Source organism: Psammomys obesus, unplaced genomic scaffold, assembly GCF_907164565.1.
Source record: "Psammomys obesus unplaced genomic scaffold, mPsaObe1.curated_primary_1811, whole genome shotgun sequence".
Lineage (NCBI taxonomy): Eukaryota > Metazoa > Chordata > Mammalia > Rodentia > Muridae > Psammomys > Psammomys obesus.
This window is the reverse complement of record NW_026592732.1, coordinates 2435579-2452658: the sequence shown is the minus strand read 5'-3', so window position 1 is coordinate 2452658 and position 17080 is coordinate 2435579. Positions and strand designations below refer to the sequence as shown.

The following is a 17080-nucleotide window of genomic DNA, read 5'->3' as shown; positions in this document are numbered from 1 at the left end:
CTCTGGAGAGGGACATGGCCAGTTCTCTCCCTCTGGTGACCTGGGGCTGCGTCTCCCACCTGCCATAGGTGACAAGGCCTTTGACTGTGCCATGGCATAGCAGACAAGAGGCAGTGTTGGCTCTCCTGTGCTACCTCTCCTGTCCCCGCGCCCTTGGGGCCAGCTCTAACTGTACTGCCCAGCTAAGGTTCAGGGCCTACTCTGCTAAGTGCTGCTGCAAGCGAGGGGCAGGGGCAGCTCTCCAACCTGCCGTAGGTGGCAGGGTAGGACGTGGGGGCCTCTTCCTTTACTCATGTCACTACATGCATGGCAGACAAGAGGCAGGGTCAGTTTTCCACACTCACACACTGGGGCCCTTTTTGCCTGTACTCCACCATCAGGGTCAGCTCTATTGTGCTGATTGCTGCTCAGGCGAGGTGCAGGGCCTATTTCTCCCAATGCTGCAGCTGGTGAGGGGCAGAACCAGCTCTCCTGCTCTTCTGACCCCAGGGCCAGGACTCCCACCTATCTCAGTGTGAGAAGGGAGGAAGAAGGGCGTCTCTCCCTCACCCACGTCACCACACAGGAGATGAGTGACAGCTCATCCATGCTCATATTCTCAGGGCCTGCTCACCTGCAACTCTTACAGTGTGTGGGGCCCGGCTCTCCAGAATACGGCAGCTGGCTAGGGGCTAGGCCAGCTCTCCCATGATGCCCAGGTGAAGGGTGAGGCAAGTTCTACACAGCCCTCAGATATCAGTGTGTCCCCAGGCTGCAGCCCAGACCAGAGACGTCCCCCTGACCTTTGCTGGTAACAGACCCCTACTGCTGCAGAGCCATAGACCCAGACATGGCCCGCTGTGACAGCACAGGCCAGGGCCCCACCACGGTTGTAGGTGGCATCACTGGCTGCTCATATCAGGCTGTCCCTCAGTACCGTCAGGTCTAGTTCTGCCTCTTTTCATTGTGCCCACATCCTTCTTCCTTCTGTTTCTCTCTCTTCCATCCTCACTACTTAGGTGCTCCTCTCACTGGTGCCCAGGGTCTCTTGATTATCTGGGTCATCTCACGAGTGTTATACCCTCTGATGCATCATGGCACCAGGCAGGGGTCATCCCAGGCATGGTCTGGCCCCAATTCCCAGGGCCTGCACAGACCTCGACTGTTGTTCATCTCAGTCCAGCTCCCTTTCCTGATCCCATGGCGCCTGTCTGGTGGTCATCTCGGGCTCTCTCCACTCCTCTCTCAGGCCCCCTCAAGTGGCCCCGTGCAAGGGTTGTCTATCTTGGGGTCCCACCTGGCTTCTATGGCCCCCAGACACAGTTCTTGTAGTCTCCGGCTCACTCCCTGCCCTGGTAGCTGGTCCTGGCAGAGCTGGACGGCTGGTCATCTCAGCTCTCTTTCCAGGGACTGTTCGGTTACTAATCATTCAGGTCTTCACAGATTGGAACACTGAGGGAGAATAGACACAGCGTCTCTCCTCTCGGCCACCTACTGACACTCATGTGACACAGCAGCCACACCTGCTACACCTCTAGGGGCAGGGAGTTGGAGGTTTTTACCTGGGAAAGGACACAGGAAGAAGAATCAGGAGTTGAAGGGCAACCTGGGCTGCGACACTGTCTCAGGAAATACTGTTAGCCTTTAATCCTAGTACCTCAGAGGCAGAGGCACACAGACCTCTCTGTGTTCAATGCCGGCCTGGTCTACATAATGAATTTCAGGCCAGCAGTGAGATCCTATCTCCAAAAATACATATATAGTTTTAAATATTTCAACTAAACACACAAAGCATATTAACACCAAAGTCAAGTTTAGACTTCACTGAATTTATCAGAATCATTGTGGCCAGGCAGTGGTGGTGCACGCCTTTAATCCTAGCACTTGGGAGGCAAAGGAAGATAAACCTATGAGTTCGAGGCCAGCCTGCTCTATAGAGCAAGTTCTAGGATATCCAGGGCTACACAGAGAAACTCTGTCTTAAAAACAGACAAACAAAAAACAACAATAAAAATGTGATCTGGTAAGACTGTTCAGGGGGTTCAGGCACCTGTTGCAGAGACAGATGACCTGAGTCTCATCGCTGGAACCCATACAGTGGAAGGAGAGAACTGATTTCTACAAGTTGCACATATGTGTATACACAAATACAATGTGAAATACTTTAAAATATACGTATTAAAGGGGGCTGAAGAGATGGTTCAGGACTTAAGAGCATTGTCAGCTCCACAGAAGACAGGTTCCATTCCCAGCCCCAACCTGATAGCTCACAACTATACTCCAGTTCCAGAGGGTGCACACCTTCTCCTGACCTCTGTGGTCACCTACACACTCACCCAAACAGTCACACGTATACATTAAGGGGTGAAAGGATGGCTCGGCAGTTAAGAGCATCTGCTGCTCCTGGAGAGGACTGATTCCCAGCATTCACGTGGTGGCTCACAGCCGTCCATAACGCCCCACGGAATCAGATGCCCTCTTCTGACCTCCACAGGTACCAAGCACGCATGCGGTGCACACACATACATGCAGGCAAACATTCTTCCACATTAAGTAATACATTTAGTACACATATTTATGGGGCTGGAGAGATGTCTCAGCAGCGAAGAGCACTGGCTGCTCTTCTCGAGGGTCTGCATTCCATTTCCAGCACCACAGGTGACTTACAACATTCATTACATTGTCTGGTCCAGTTCTAGACAGTGCAAACTTGGTCTCGGGATTCCAGTGAGGGTGGGGGAGAACTGATTTCGCCAAGTTGTCTTTTGATCTCCATACGCCCACAGCAATTTTTAAAAAATATCTTTTAAAGACAAGGTCTCACTATGCAGCTCTGACTCTAAGCTCACAGAGATCATCTGTCTCTGTCCCCAAATGACGAGTGCACCACTGCACTCAGCTATACTTAACATTTTATTGTTAAAAATCACTATTGATCCTGCCTTGGTGACATCTGTACTAGAGCCTTTGGCATTAAAATGAATAATGCATTACCTTTGGAAGAATTAATGAACCAGTGCTTGTAAAACATTGGTGCATTTTGTTCTCTGTGTTCTACTTACAAATCCTGTGCAGGGGCTGGGAGTGTGGCCTAGTGGTAGAGCCCCTGCCTAGAATATCCCAGTGAGGGGATGGGGCCCTGGCTCAGTGGTAGAGCCCCTGCCTAGAATTCCCCAGTGAGGGGCTGGGGGTGTGGCTCAGTGGTAGAGCCCTTCTATTATGCATGAGGTTGTTGGCTTCATCCCCAGCATTCAGGGGAGGGACGGTCTTATACAACTTCCAGAAAGTCCATTTAGTACCATGACTTTCTTCCTGGACTCTCACTATCCAAATATTTCCCACACAATAATTTTCTCTTTCTTTTAGTTTTTTGTTTGTTTGTTTGTTTGTTTTTGAGAAAGGGTCTCTCTATGTATCTTAGATGTATTTATATTATTTGTGTGAATGTTCTGTCTGAATGTATGCATGTACACCATGCGAATGCCTGGTGCCTACAGGGGTCATGGTGCCCTGGCAGCCCTGGAACTGAAAGTTACGAATGTTTGTAACTCACGATATAGGTTCTGGGATCCGACCCTGGATTCTCTGCTAGAGCAACACCTGTTCTTACCTACTGAGCCATCACCCCAACCCCTGTTTTAGGATTTTCTTGTTATTTATTTACTTTACATCCTGACTGACGCTTCCTCTCCCTCCTGTCCTCCAAGTCCCTCCCTCTCACTTTGACCACCCCCTCCCCATCCACTCCTCCCTTTCTCCTCAGAAAAGGGGAGGCCTCCCATGGATTGATATTAAGTTGCAGTGAGATTAGGTGCCAGAGGGGTCAAGGACACCACAAGAAAACCTACGGAATCAACTAACCGGGGCCCATAGGGGCTCACAGAGACTAAACTGCCAACCAGTGGGATGGACGTACATTTTAGCATTTTTGAGGCAGGGTTTCCTATGTATCCCAGGCTGATCTCAAACGAAGCAATCCTGCCTAACCCTCCCCCGATGGTGGAATTAAAGGCATTGACCACTCACTTGGCTTTGATTTGATCTTTTGTTCTCCTTTCTCCTGGAAACACCAAATCTGCTATTTCTGGGCTACTCACCCATTTAGAGCTTGCTGGCCTGCTCTAAATGGGTGAGTAAGCCTCCTGAGTGCTTAGATCACTGGTGTGTGCATGTGCCCTGCTGTGCTGCCATTAAGGCTTGTGGGCGTGCAGGCTGTGAGCCCCTGTTCCAGTGGGGTGCTGCCCTCTGCATGTCCAGTGTGTTAGGCACAGCTGCTGTGCTTCCCCATCCTAGGTCACTCTGTTGACTTGCTTCATTTTCTGGATTGTCTAATCAACTTGGGTCTTAGCATGGAAGAATCTTGAATCTCTTCAGCTTGATTTTGGTTGTTACTCCCCGAGGTCATTACGGTTCATACCTGACTCCACGACCCATCCTGTGGTACACACAAGCAGTACTAAGGAGCTTAGGTTTGAATGCTTATGAACTGGTGGTGGGTTTTTTTTTTTTAAAGATTTATTTATTTAGCATTTATGCAACATTCTTCCTGCATATGTGCCTGCATGCCAGAGGAAAGCACCAGATATCACTATAGATGGTTATGAGCTATCAGGTCACCGCTGGGAATTGAACTTAGGACCTTTGGAAGAACAGCTAGTGCTCTTAATCTCTGAGCCACCTCTCTGTCTGAAATCGGTGTTATAAATGTTTTCTGTTATGTCCTAGCATTATGGCTTATAATAAGAGTGTAAGAGAATTTTCACAGAGGTGGGTGTTGTGTGCCTTTAATTCCAGCACATGGGAGACAAAGGCAGAAAGGATCCTGGGGGACATGGGTGCCCTGAGCTGCACATGGAAAGCTACTGAAAGATACAGCGGCACTTAGAAGACTGAGCCAGGAGGATTGCTATGAATTTAAGGCCAGCCCTGGCTATAAAATGAGACTCTGTCTCAAAACAAACAAACAAACAAAACAAAAATAACCAAAATTGTGGGAGGAGCTGGAAGGGTGGCTCAGTGGTTAAGAGCACTGGCTGCTCTTGCAGAGGACCCAGGTTTGGTATCCAGCACCCACAAGGCAGCTCACAAAGATCAGTAAATCCGTCTCCAAGGGCCCTAGGCCCTGTTCTGGCCTCTGCAGGCCTGCACACAAGGAGTGCACATACATGCACACAAGCAAAACACCCATATAAATAAAATCTTTATAAGGCCAGTGGCATTGCTCCGTGGGTAAAGGCACTTGCTGCTAAGTCTGATGATCTGAGTTCAATCCCCAGGACCCATAGAAAGAAGAAAAAAACTCCTGCATGTTGTTCTCTGACCACCACCGTGTGTGTGTGTGTGTGTGTGTGTGTGTGTGTGTGTGTGTGTGTGTTTTACATGGTATTACATGCCTGTAATTCCAGTATTTAGGAGGTGGAGACAGAGGATCGGGAGTACTAAGCCACATAGTGAGTTCTAGGCCAGCCTGGCTTACATCAGACCTTACCTCAAGAGAGGAGATGGAGGTGTGTTGTAGTTCATTGTAGACTGCTTGCTTAGCAAGCTCTGTGATCCTGGGTTCAGTCCCAAGGTTGAATCCTGTACTATGGTTGGACAATAACTTTACACCAGTGTTTTCAAAATGTTCTAGCATAGTGGGCCATCTTTAATTTGAGAGGGGAGAAGAGGAGATAGGTTCTGGCTGTGTAGCCCAGGTTAACTTTGAATTTTCCACCCTCCTGCCTTAGCCTCCTGAGTGCTGGGATTACGGATGCCCATTAACATGCTTGATTCAGTGTGCTTTCTTCTACCTCCTCCTTCCTTCTTTTTTTTTTCCAAGACAGGGTCTCATTTAACCCAAGCTTGTCTGGAACTATGTGGCTGAGAATGATCTTAAAACAACTTCTCTCTCTCTCCCTTTCCTTTTCTTTCCTTTTCCTTTTCTCCTTTTCCTTTCCTTTCCTTTCCTTCCCTTCCGTTCCTTTCTTTCTCTCTCTCTTTCTTTCTTTCACTTTTTTCCAGACAGGGTTTCTATGTCACTTTGGCTGTCCTGGAATTCACTCTGTAGACCAGGCTGGCCTCATACTCTGAGATCCCCCTGCCTCTGACTCCCCAATACTGGGATTAAGGCTGTGCACGACCTTGAATTTCTGATCTTTCTGTTCACCTTCTGATTGGTAGGATTAAAGGCATGTGACACCATGCCCAGTTTTATGTGGCACTGGGGACCAAACCCAAGGGCATTGTGCATTCTAGGCAACCCTCCACCAGCTGAGCTGTAGCCTCGGCCCTTCATGTCTCATAGTCAAGATACCATACACCACATTTTCCTGCTCTCGAAAAAAGTCCACATCTGGCTCCTGTCACCTCCCACACTGGCTGCGTCCTTGGTCCCATCTGTAGCTGGCTTCTGAGTCTACCGCACACTCTCTACTGTTCAACTGTTCCCCGTATGTCCACAAGAGGGCATCAGTTCCTACGTCTGGGAGCTCCGGTTCCCTGCTCCGAGGCGTCCAAGGCGTCCTCATAGCCCACAGGACCTTGGTAGCATCCCTTTTAAGTCATTTCTGTAGCCTCTTCTACACACCCACCCCCACTCACGCCGTACATACTGGCTTGCTTTTTGTTCATTTGGTTTTGTTTTTTTTTGAGACAAGGTCTCACTCCATAGCCCTAGCTTGCCTGAAACTCCAGGCCGGAACCTCCCTCCAGCCTTTTTTTTTCTTTTGGTTTAGTTTGTTTCGTTTTTTTCCAGTCAGGGTTTCCCTGTGTAACAAAGCCCCGAGCTGTCCTGGACTCACTTTGTAGACCAGGCTGGCCTTGAAGTAACAGAGATACGCCTGCCTCTGCCTCCCAAGAGCTTAGATTAAAGGCGTGTGCAACCACTGCCCGGCTCCCTCTTCTTAAAAAAAAAAAAAAAAAAAAATGTTTGTGGGGCTGGAGATAAGGCCCAGCGGTTAAGAGCACTGTCTGCTCTTCCAGAGGACCCGGGTTCAATCCCACCACCCACAAGGCAGCTCAAAACTGTAACTCCAGTTCCAGGGGATCAGACACCGACACCCTCACACAGACACACATTCAAGCAAACATAAACAAATTAAAAAATGAAAGAAGTAACAAAAATGTGTTTGTATGTTGTGTGTGCATGCATACGCATGCACGTTCCTGTGCAGTGTGTAGGACTATGCCGTTTTCTCCTTCCACCATGTGGATCTAGGGATGGACTCCAGGTCTTCAGGCTTGGTGGCAAGCACCCTGACCCCTTGTCTTGCCTGCTAGCGATTTCTTGCATTATGCCAGGCTGGCTCTTGCGCCAGAGCCTTTGCTCTGGCTGTTGCTTCCTTCCCCTAGACACCTTCGGCCCAAATCTCTATGTGGGTCTTTCTTCATCTTTTTCAACTCTTTCTCAAAGGTCACCTCAGCAAGGTCTTCTCTGAGGATATTAGTTCAATCCCCACCCCCATGCACCACTCTTACCCACCCATCACTGACTCTAGTTATTTGGGTAGTTTTTGTTTTACTTTTATTTTTATATTTATTGATTTTTATGCATGCAGCATACATGCATGTAGAGGTCACAGAACAAATCCCAGATTTCTCTGTCCAGCCTGTGGCCTCTAGGACTCCAACTCAGGCCCTGAGGCTCAGTGGTTAGCATCGTAATCTACTGGACAGTCTAGTCTCCTGGGTCTGGTTTTTGTTCTGTTTTGAGACAGGGTCTTGCTTAATAGCCTAGAGTAGCTGAGAACCCAACATGTAGCCGAAGCTGACCTAGAATTTTCTACGTAGCTCAGGTTACCCTTGAGCTCCTGCTTCTGCCTCTATCTCCATAAGTGCTAGGGTTGAAACTAAGGCCTTATGCATGCTAAGCAAGCATTCAGCTGCTCTCCCGGGCAATACTATAGTCCCAGCCAAAAGGCTAGTCATTTGTATTACTATGCAAATGTGTGGGTCCCCCTTTTTGACACCCTAGGAGGTAGTCTGACACTGGTACCCACTAAGCTAGCAGCTCCAAATGTACTGGAGGATGTTATGTGGCTAATTCCCAAGTGCCTTGGGCAACAAGATTTTCCGATGAGATAGGCAGACCTTGGCCAAGTCTCTGATGTAGCTGACACAAGCTTCCGTCATTTCACATGGGTGTTACACTTCCTGGGAGATCCAGAGAACCTTGTGTTTACAATGGAGACTTCAACATGGGGAATAGATCAACAGTATTTTCAACTACAAAGAAGAAAGGCTACATTTAGTTGGTCTGATCTCGATGTACAGGTTATTAAAATGTAGAAATAAGTTCCCTTCTGGCTGGTAATAAATCAGTAAAGTGGTAAACTTACACATTCTTTATTAATTTACTGGGGAAGGCCAGGCATGCTTCTCATCCACCATGTGGGACCTGGCAATCCAACGGAGGTTGACAGGCTTGGCGGCAAGTGTTTTCAGCTGCTGAGCCATCTTGCTGGCCCTATTATCATTATCGTGTGGGGGACGGTCTGCTACTCATGACCCAGGATACCCTTCAAGAGTTTCTTTGCCTTATTCTTTGTATTTTCTAGACAGGGTTTCTCTATGTAGCTCTGGCTGTCCTGGAACTCGCTTTGTAGACCAGGCTAGCCTCAAAGTCTCAGAGATCTGCCTGCCTCTGCCTCCCAAGCGCTGGGATTAAAGATGTGTGCCACCACTGCCTGGATTTGGGGTTTTTGTTTTGCTTGTATTTTCTGCTGCCCTTGAGAACCAGAAAATGCATCCGATCTCCTGGAATAGGGGTTAGTGATAGTTCTGAGACACCTTGTGCATTTCAAGAATGGGACCTGGGTCTTCTGCAAAAGCACTTGTCTATTTGATGCTGAGCCAGAACTTTAGCCCCTGTGTAAAGTTACATGCCTGCTGGTGATGTGAACTCAAGTCTCATGGTTGAACAGTGTCCTAGTTTGATTTCCGTTGTTGTGATAAAATTCCATGACCAAAAGCAACTTGGGGAGAAAAGGGCTTATTTCCTACAGCCCACAGGTCACAGTCTATCACTGAGGGAAGTCAGTGCAGGAACAAGGAGGCGGGAACTGAAGCAGAAGCCATGGAGGGGTATTGTTACTGGCTTGCTCAGCCTGGTTCTTATATAACTCAGGACCACCTTGCTCAGGGGTGCCACCATTCACACGGTGGGCTAGGCCATCTCTCATCAATCACTTAATCAAGAAAATGCCCCACAGACTTGCCTACAGGCCAATCTGATTGAGGCATTTTCTCAATTGAGGGTCCCTTTCCCAGATGACCCTAACTTGTGTCAAGATGGAAAAAAAAAAAAAACCAGCACATATAACAAGCACTTTTACCCACTGAGAGCCCCTCCTTCCCTTTTCTTGAGACAGCATTTCTCTGTATAGCCCTGGCTGTCTAGAGTCAGCTATGTAGACCAGACTGGCCTCAAACTCACAGAGATCCTCCTGCTTCAGCCTCCTGAGTGCTGGTGATAAAGGCGTGCGTCACTACACTGGGCCCAATAGTTTGTTTTTTTGAGACATGGTCACTTGTAGCTCAGCCTGGCTTGCTCCATGGAGGTGTTGATGGCCTTGAACTTCTGCTCCTCCTGCCTCCACCTCTCAAGTGCTGAGGTTGTAGGCAAAAACCACCGTTCCCGGGTTTTACTTTGCTTGAGATGGAGTCTGGCTATGTTGAAGGCTGGCCTTGACATCCTGGGCTGGAGATACTCTAGCCTTAGCCTCCCAAATAGCTGAGATCACAAATGCATACAGCTGTGCCCGGCTTTCATAGTTGGCTTTTATTATTTTATAATAAATATTTTGTAATATTTTATAATAAATAAGTTAGTTATTATCATTTTGTGGTACAGGTGATCAAGTCTAGGGCCTGTGCAGGCTAGATAAACCTGAGAGCTACATCCCTAGCCCTGTGCTTTAAAAAAAAAAAAAATCAAGATTACATACCTATAATCCTAGCACCTGGGAGACTGAGGCAGGATTGCAAATTGCAGGCTAGCCTAGGATCCATCGCAAGGACAGACTTTGGGTCAAGGAGCAACAACAAAAATCCTCCTTTGGACCACACTTTGTGGTGCATACTTGTAATCCCAGTACTCCACATGCAGAGACAGGAAGATCATAAGTTTGAAGCTATCCTGAGCTAGAAAGTTAGACCCTGTCTCAAACTCCTGTTCCTCCCAGTAAAATGAATTGGGGGGAGCGGGGTCACATCCAGGAAGTGTGTGGAACAAGTCCTAGAATGAAGCCAAAAAACCCAAAAGGCTCTATTCATTTTGAATTTTTAAATTTTAAAGTAGCATAATTTAAGACTTATTTAACAATAACAGCCTGGTAGTAGCAGTTTGAACATAATTTATATGCATGATCAAATAAGGAAAAAAATTTTAACCTGTTAAGTGGCATAATAGCCACCGAAAGGCCCTACTTGGGTACTATTTTCTGCAGCAGGATCTAAAGAGGAAGTGAAGTGTAGGCCTTGAAATGATGACCTGAATTCAAGTCCCCTATTGGCCACTTCCTAAACTATCTGGTTATAGTAAGTAACTGTCGTTTGGCCTCATTTTTCCTCCCCGACAAATGGATATAATAGCAGCTGTCAATTCAGGGGTGGGAGGATAAATCCGGTCGTGTGTATGCCTGGGCCTCAGGAAGCTCTCTGTAAATGAGCCATGATTAAGGTTTACCCCTCCTGGCAGCTGGGGAAACAGGTATCGAGGACTGGAATAGATGTAATATGTCAGCCAGGATCCCAAACCAGAGCCTTATTAGTCCTCTGGGAGCACGACGGGATTAAAAGCAGCAGATACCTCACGCGGCGCTCTCCAAGAACAGTGCCACAGGAGGGGAGGTGGCCAGTGCTGTCTCCACTTCCCAGAGCCACTCCAAGAAAACCAGAGATGCGGGCTAAGAGAAGGTGCCCGCCTTCATCAAAGATGAAATGGAGGGACAAACGCACCCTCTGGTGGAGGAAGCAAGCACTACAGCTAAGGGTCCTGAGGATTATAGACACCAATGGAGGCAATTCAGTATCTCAAAAGAAACTGAGGTGGAGAGCGAGACTGAGTGACTAACTGGTTCAGGGCCACGTAAGGTGAATGTGGTAGACTGAAGCTGGCCGGTCTGTTCTCCGGACCTCACTTTCCAAGGGTCTACGGCTCCTGGAATATAGGGCGGAGACGATGAAGGATGGACTCAAATCCCTGGGCTTTGACTTCGAAGGCCACCACTTTCCTCCATTACGAGGATGGGCTAGGAGGTCTCCACACACAGTCCATCTCACGGCTTCAGAATCTACGTGTTGCGCCAGCCTTCGGCTGGGTTCTGCTTCCCGCCAAAGCCAGAGCTGTCCTGAGGGCTTCCGCCAGTCTTCCTTGTACACTTTTTTCTCCAGTGTACACCCCCACTGCCCACTCAAAAAAACTTGTTCAGATCCACACAGAACCCCAAAGGCAAAGAACAGATTCCTGTACCCCGCTGTTCCCTCCACCCGGTCCCATTGGGGGCAACGGGGCTTCAGCCGCCTGTCAGGCTTAGGAGTGCAGGGTTGGGGTACTCCGGGTTCTCGATGACCCCAGGCCCGAATTTGAGCTCCAGGAAGCGGCGGTAGTTGTTAGGGGCCTGTGCCACGAAGCCGGCAAAGGGCAGGGGGACCAGCGGCTGCAGAAAGTGCTCTGGGAACTCCACATCCTGCCGGTGGTCCAGCCACGTGTCCTTGGTCATGACCCCATTGCGGGGGTAGAAGGGCCACAGGTCCACGTGCAGGTGGTTGCTCTCGCTGTACTGCACTCGGAAAAAGTCACCCTCCACCGCCTTCTCCCACACGAAGCCGCGTTCATCCACCACCGAGCCGGCCTCGGCGCCGCGCAACTGCTCGCAGTTGCCCACGTCCTCCAGGTAGATGCCCAGGTCTACGTCGTAGTCCCATGGGATGATGTCGCCATGGCGGGCTGCACCCAGCAGCGAGCCGCCCTCCAGCCAGTAGCGCACGCCCGCCGCCTCCAGCACGCCCACCACATAGCGCGCAGTCTCGCGCAGCGCGCGCAAACAGCAGGGCGGCGTCCAGCGGCCCTCGTACAGGTAGGCGGGGGTGTCGCCCGCCACGGTGCCGAAGCAGCGCGCGCTCTCCTTGCTGCAGCCGAACCACTCGAGCCGCCCGCCCTCCCAGCTCACCAGGCGGATACCCAGTGTGCGCAGCAGCGCCGCCCTCCGCGAGCGCCCCTCGCGTTCTGCCTTCCAGCGCGCGTGGGCGGTGGCCAGCGGGGGCTGGCGAGCCGCGGCGAAAGTCAGGTCCAGCAGCTGCACTGCCCAGCCGCGCAGGGCGGTCTGTAAGAAGAGGCTGGTGGTCAGCGGCCGCGCCAGGGGCGCGGAGAGGTTGAAGAGGTCTCGGGAGCGCAGCAGCAGCACGGCGTCGCCATCCAAGGCGTCGCAGCGGGGCGCGCTGAGCGCTGGGCCGTAGCGCGCAGTCCACTCCCGGAGGCTCACGTTCAGCGCCAGACACCGCGCTGGGTTGGCGGTGGCGACCGGGGCGGCCACTAGACGCGCGCTGCTTCCCCGGAGCGCCTCCACCATACGCTCCAGGTGGCCTGGTGACTCGGCCCGCGCTCCGTCAGGCACCAGGGCCACGAACTCGGTAGTCACGTAGGTCTCCGGGCGCGAGGCCGAGGCTGGCCTATCTAGGGCCGGCTGGAGCAGCGCCAGGCGAACGTTGGGGATGCGAGGCAAGGCCAGGGGTGGGTAAGGGAGTGTGTCGGCCGCCACCACCACGGGCTGGGCTGGGTCCTGCTGCAGGAAGGAATCCACCAGCTCTGGCACCGCGTTGTCAAAAGCCTCAAATTCCCGAATCAGGACGGTGACCCGGGGACCAATGGCAGGAGTCCGGCGGGGTCCCCGTGCCCGGGAGTTTCTGGGCTGGTGTTGTAGCCATGACACATAGAAGAACACTAGGAGGTTGAGGATGATGGCGGCTGCCAGGGCAGCCCAGCAGCGGGAGAGCCGCATGGGGCCCGATGTCAGACCCTAGCCTGAGCGTCCAGGGCATCCTGGGGAAATAGGATGAAAAGGGAGTCTGGAAAAAGTTGTCAGCATTCCCCTTCCTCAAATTCTCAGCCCCTCTTCCTGGATCTGATTTCAGACCCTAGGGCTCCTAGGTTGGCTCATGCCTCTACCCAAGGCGGCCCACTTGTTTTCCACTCACAGTGAGTTCTTAGGTTAATGGGTGAGGGCCTGTTTAAAACCAAAACCCAAAGCTAAACCCAGACCCCTCGAACAAAGTGCTGCTTGCTACAGAGGGTGGAGGAAGAGAACAGGGAACTGTCTGATGTGTAGACTTCTGATTTTTCCGTGTGATGCTAGAGGACCCAGAGCCCTTCCCTTGCTAGATCAACGCTCTACCACCAAGCCACACTCCCAGCCTCACTGCTGGATCCAGCCAGGTAGTTCAAGTACACCCTTGGCACCCAGTTTTAGTGTTGTGCAGTGAAACGATGCTGGCATCTCACTTGACCAACAGTGTGAGTGTTTAGAGGCAGGAGTGTGGAGTTTCACACAATATCACAGCTGGGTCTACAGGTGTGCCACAGCACACAAGTATAGATGTCCTTAGGACCACTGAGCTGTGTGTGAGACTGGTTTGATGTCAAGGGTATTAAGATTACAATTTTAAAAGATGTAGTACACTCTGTAACCCAGCCCTCAGAAAACAGAAGGGGGGGTGGGGACGGAGTTCAAGGCAAGCACGGGCCACATGGTGAGGCGTTCTGTCTCAACAAAACAAAATAAACACAAAAATCCAAACGAAAGAGGAGGAAGAGGAAGAAAGAAGCAACAGCTGCTGCCCTTTAACCCCAGCACTCAGGAGGCAGGGGCAGGTGGATCTCCATGAGTTCAAAGTCAGTCTGGTCTACAGCGTGAGTACCAGGATAGGGAGGGCAACAGGCTCTGTTTTTTATTTTAAAGGGGCTGGGGACATGGCTTAGCAATAAAAGGCTAATCTAGAATTCACCATCAAGGGATGCTTTGGGGGAGGGTGGCTTTTAGTGGCATAATTGCATAACATAAAAAGGTATATTTAATCCACAATACTACAAAGAAGAGGGGGAGCTGGCCATGGTGACACACACCTGTAATTCCAGCACTCAGGGAGGCAGAGGCAGGTGGATCTCTGTGAGTTTGAGGCCAGCCTGGTCTACAAGGAGAGTCCAGGACAGCCTACACAGAAAAACCCTGTCTCAAAAAACCAAAATAAAGAAAGAGAAGAACCAAACATAAAGCAAGGGTGGAGAAATGGTTCAGCTGTGAAGAGCACTGGTGCTTGCCACATGGCTGCTCACAACTGTGGCTCCAGTTCCATGAGCTTGATGCCCTTTTCTGACCTCTTGAGGGCACCAGGCACACATGCAGTCCATAGACATGCAAACAGACAAAACAGTCAATATGCTCAAATAAAAATAAAGCGAGGAAACTGAGGCACAGAGGTGAAGTTGCTTGCTCAAAGTCACACAGCTGAGAAGAGGAACATGGAATTTGATGCAAGAAGCCAGTTCCAGAATCCTGTTTCAAACAGATAAACCAACAGGCAGAGTGGCGCTTGCCTTTAAGCCCAGCATTCTAGAGGCAGAAACAAGGGGGTCTCTATGAGTTTGACACCAGCCTGGTAGACACAAGACTGTCTCAAAAACAAAAAATCTGCCCCTGGTAGACTGTTTTGCTTCATTGAGGTGGAGACCTCATTAACTACTAAAGGCTGCCTTTGAACTAAGACCTCTTGCTTTCTGACTGCTGGATTACAGGCATATGACACTATGTCCACCCGACTCTTACACTTTCTCATAAACCTTTTCCAGAACTAGGCTGACATGTGCTCCTAAAGCTAAATACGGCCTGTGACTTATCAACCAAAGGCCAGTATATCAACAGGTAGGTGCTTAGCAAGTACTCTGGGCCAGGGTATTTTGCGTTTGTTTTTGAGACAGGGTCTCAATGTAGTCCAGGTTGATTCTGGACTAGGTATGCAGCTGAGGGATGATCCCACCCACCAAGGGCTGGGCTGGGAATACGGGCAGGAACTACCATCTCCCACAAGCACTCTACCAGCTGAGCTATATCCTTTGTCCAAGCCCAGCCTCTGTGTTCAGGGAGCTGTGTTCTGCAGATCTGAGGAGGCAGGCAAACCACAACAGCTTACTGGTAAGGTGGGGGACCAGCAGGGGCATGAGTGAGTAACACAGGGCCTTGCCTGGGAGACCGGTCAGGGAAGGGAGGGTGAGGCTGGGCTCTTACTGGCTTTCCATTCCTTCCCCCAAACATTATATATGCTGGATACACTGTTAAATGCTTGTAATTCCGGCACTTGGGAGGTGGAGGCAGGAGAATTAAAAAATCCTCCTAGAGGGGGCTAGAAAGATGGCTCAGCAGTTAAGAGCACTGGCTGTTCTTCCAGAGGTCCTGAGTTCAATTCCCAGCAACTACATGGTGGCTCACAACCATCTGTAGTGGAATCTGATGCTCTCTTCTGGTGTGCATGAAAAACAGTATGTTCATATACATAAAATAAATCTTTAAAAAAAAAATCAAGGTTATCCTTGGCTACTGCTTGAGTTTGAAGCCAGCATGGGCTACATGAGACTGTCAGAAAAAAATCCAGACCAACAACAAAACAGTGCTTTAAGTCTGGTGAGATGGCCCAGCAGGTAAAAGCACTTGACAAAAAGCCTGACCTGAGTTTAGCCTCCAGCACCCAAACTACAGAAAGAATCAATTTCAGCAAGTTGTCCTCTGACCTCCACACATGTATAGGCACACAACAAACAAACAAATGAAAATTTAAAGTGTATATAAGTGTGTTGCTTGCAATTGGCCTGAGCCTTATCAGCCACAGTAGGTACAAAAAGGAGGATCTATTCGGGGAAACCTTTAAGGACACAGAAAGGGAAGTATCCATGTGATTATTGTTATATCAAGACTCTTACCTCCCTAGGTTTCAGGCTGAGGGTGATCAAGAAGGGTGGTTCCACCTTGGGTCATCTGGCCTGCTGAGGGAGGAACCAGGAAACATCAAATGAACCGAAGCCAACACAACAAAGTGCAATTTCATTCTGCCCACAAAAGTAGCATTTACAAAACCAAGGACTCAGCTGGGTATGGTGGCACACACCTTTAGTCCCAGCACTCAGGGAGGCAGAGGCAGGCGGATCACTGTGAGTTCGATGCCAGCCTGGTCTACTGGTCTACAAAGAGAGTCCAGGACAGCCAACGCTACACAGAGAAACCCTGTCTCAAAAAAAAAAAAGAAAAGAAAAGAAAAAGTCAAGGACTCTTTTCCGTTTGAAGTCTATAAGCTTGGTTTACAACTTCAATTGTCTCAGGGGTGGGGTCGGTGGGAGTTATCAATTGTAAGCATATAACTATGCTTCTTCCATGATGGTGTCCAGAAGAAGGGCAGACATGACAACAGCTGTTACCATGACAACCCCTTCCCTAGACACATGCATCCTTTGGAGATAATCCTAAAACATCCCCTATCTTCCTGGACCTGGTTGCTAGAACCACTAGGTGGGAGATTGCCCTGTTATGGTAACCAGGCCATGGCTTTGATTGTTTCTCATCTCCCTGGAAATGGTCCAGGGCCCGTAACCATAGCAACTGTCCCACAGCAGCGCTTCTCTTCTAAATAAAAACACCTGGTTGGTTTGTTCACGGACCTCCCATATGGGAAGGGGAGATGGTTACCATGGTAACGCCAAGTGGGTTGGCTGAGGGAGGGGTAGGACAGAGACATTCCGAGGAATGTCTTGGGGGCTGGGTTCTTTTCTACCTGAGCGCTAGGTGAGGGGAGGTTGTTATAGTAACTGATGAGGACAGGGTCAGAAGAACCACCAGGGACTTGGGTTACCTTGGCAACCTTCTTCTGGTGCGTTGATGGTAGAGGTTTGGGGCTCCACATAGGCAAGATGGGAGGGGGCTGAAAGAGACCTCCAGGTTGGACAGGGTTACTATGACAACCGACTTGGTCAGGATTCAGGACGGGGCCCACTCCCCACCCCAGATCGTCTATTTTTTTTTCCTCTTACTAAGTGAAAGTGATACAAGGCTGCATTTGTATATGGGGGGGGGGGGGGGGG

General features: G+C 50.0%; 1 protein-coding gene and 1 non-coding gene across 5 annotated transcripts in view; both read right to left on the bottom strand.

Moving 5' to 3' along the window:
- Nucleotides 1–1388: 1388 nt before the first annotated feature.
- LOC129683083 (small nucleolar RNA SNORA17) lies at nt 1389–1524 on the bottom strand. Its single transcript, XR_008721098.1, has one exon. It is a non-coding gene; the product is annotated as a small nucleolar RNA SNORA17 (small nucleolar RNA).
- A 6764-nt stretch (nt 1525–8288) lies between these two features.
- Fkrp (fukutin related protein) overlaps nt 8289–17080 on the bottom strand; it is a 9228-nt gene continuing 436 nt past the window's right edge. Inside the window, exons 2-4 of one of the 4 annotated variants that reach the window (XM_055615615.1) lie at nt 16852–16920; nt 15929–15991; nt 8289–13000 (exon numbers count right to left, since the gene is read on the bottom strand). In XM_055615615.1, coding sequence (XP_055471590.1) covers nt 11475–12959 — 1485 coding nt within the window. In that variant the 5' untranslated portion in view covers nt 12960–13000; nt 15929–15991; nt 16852–16920 and the 3' untranslated portion in view covers nt 8289–11474. Of the gene's footprint in view, nt 13001–15928; nt 15992–16113; nt 16289–16851; nt 16978–17080 lie in introns of those variants that run through there. The other 3 variants (XM_055615614.1, XM_055615617.1, XM_055615616.1) reach the window with 3 other exon arrangements.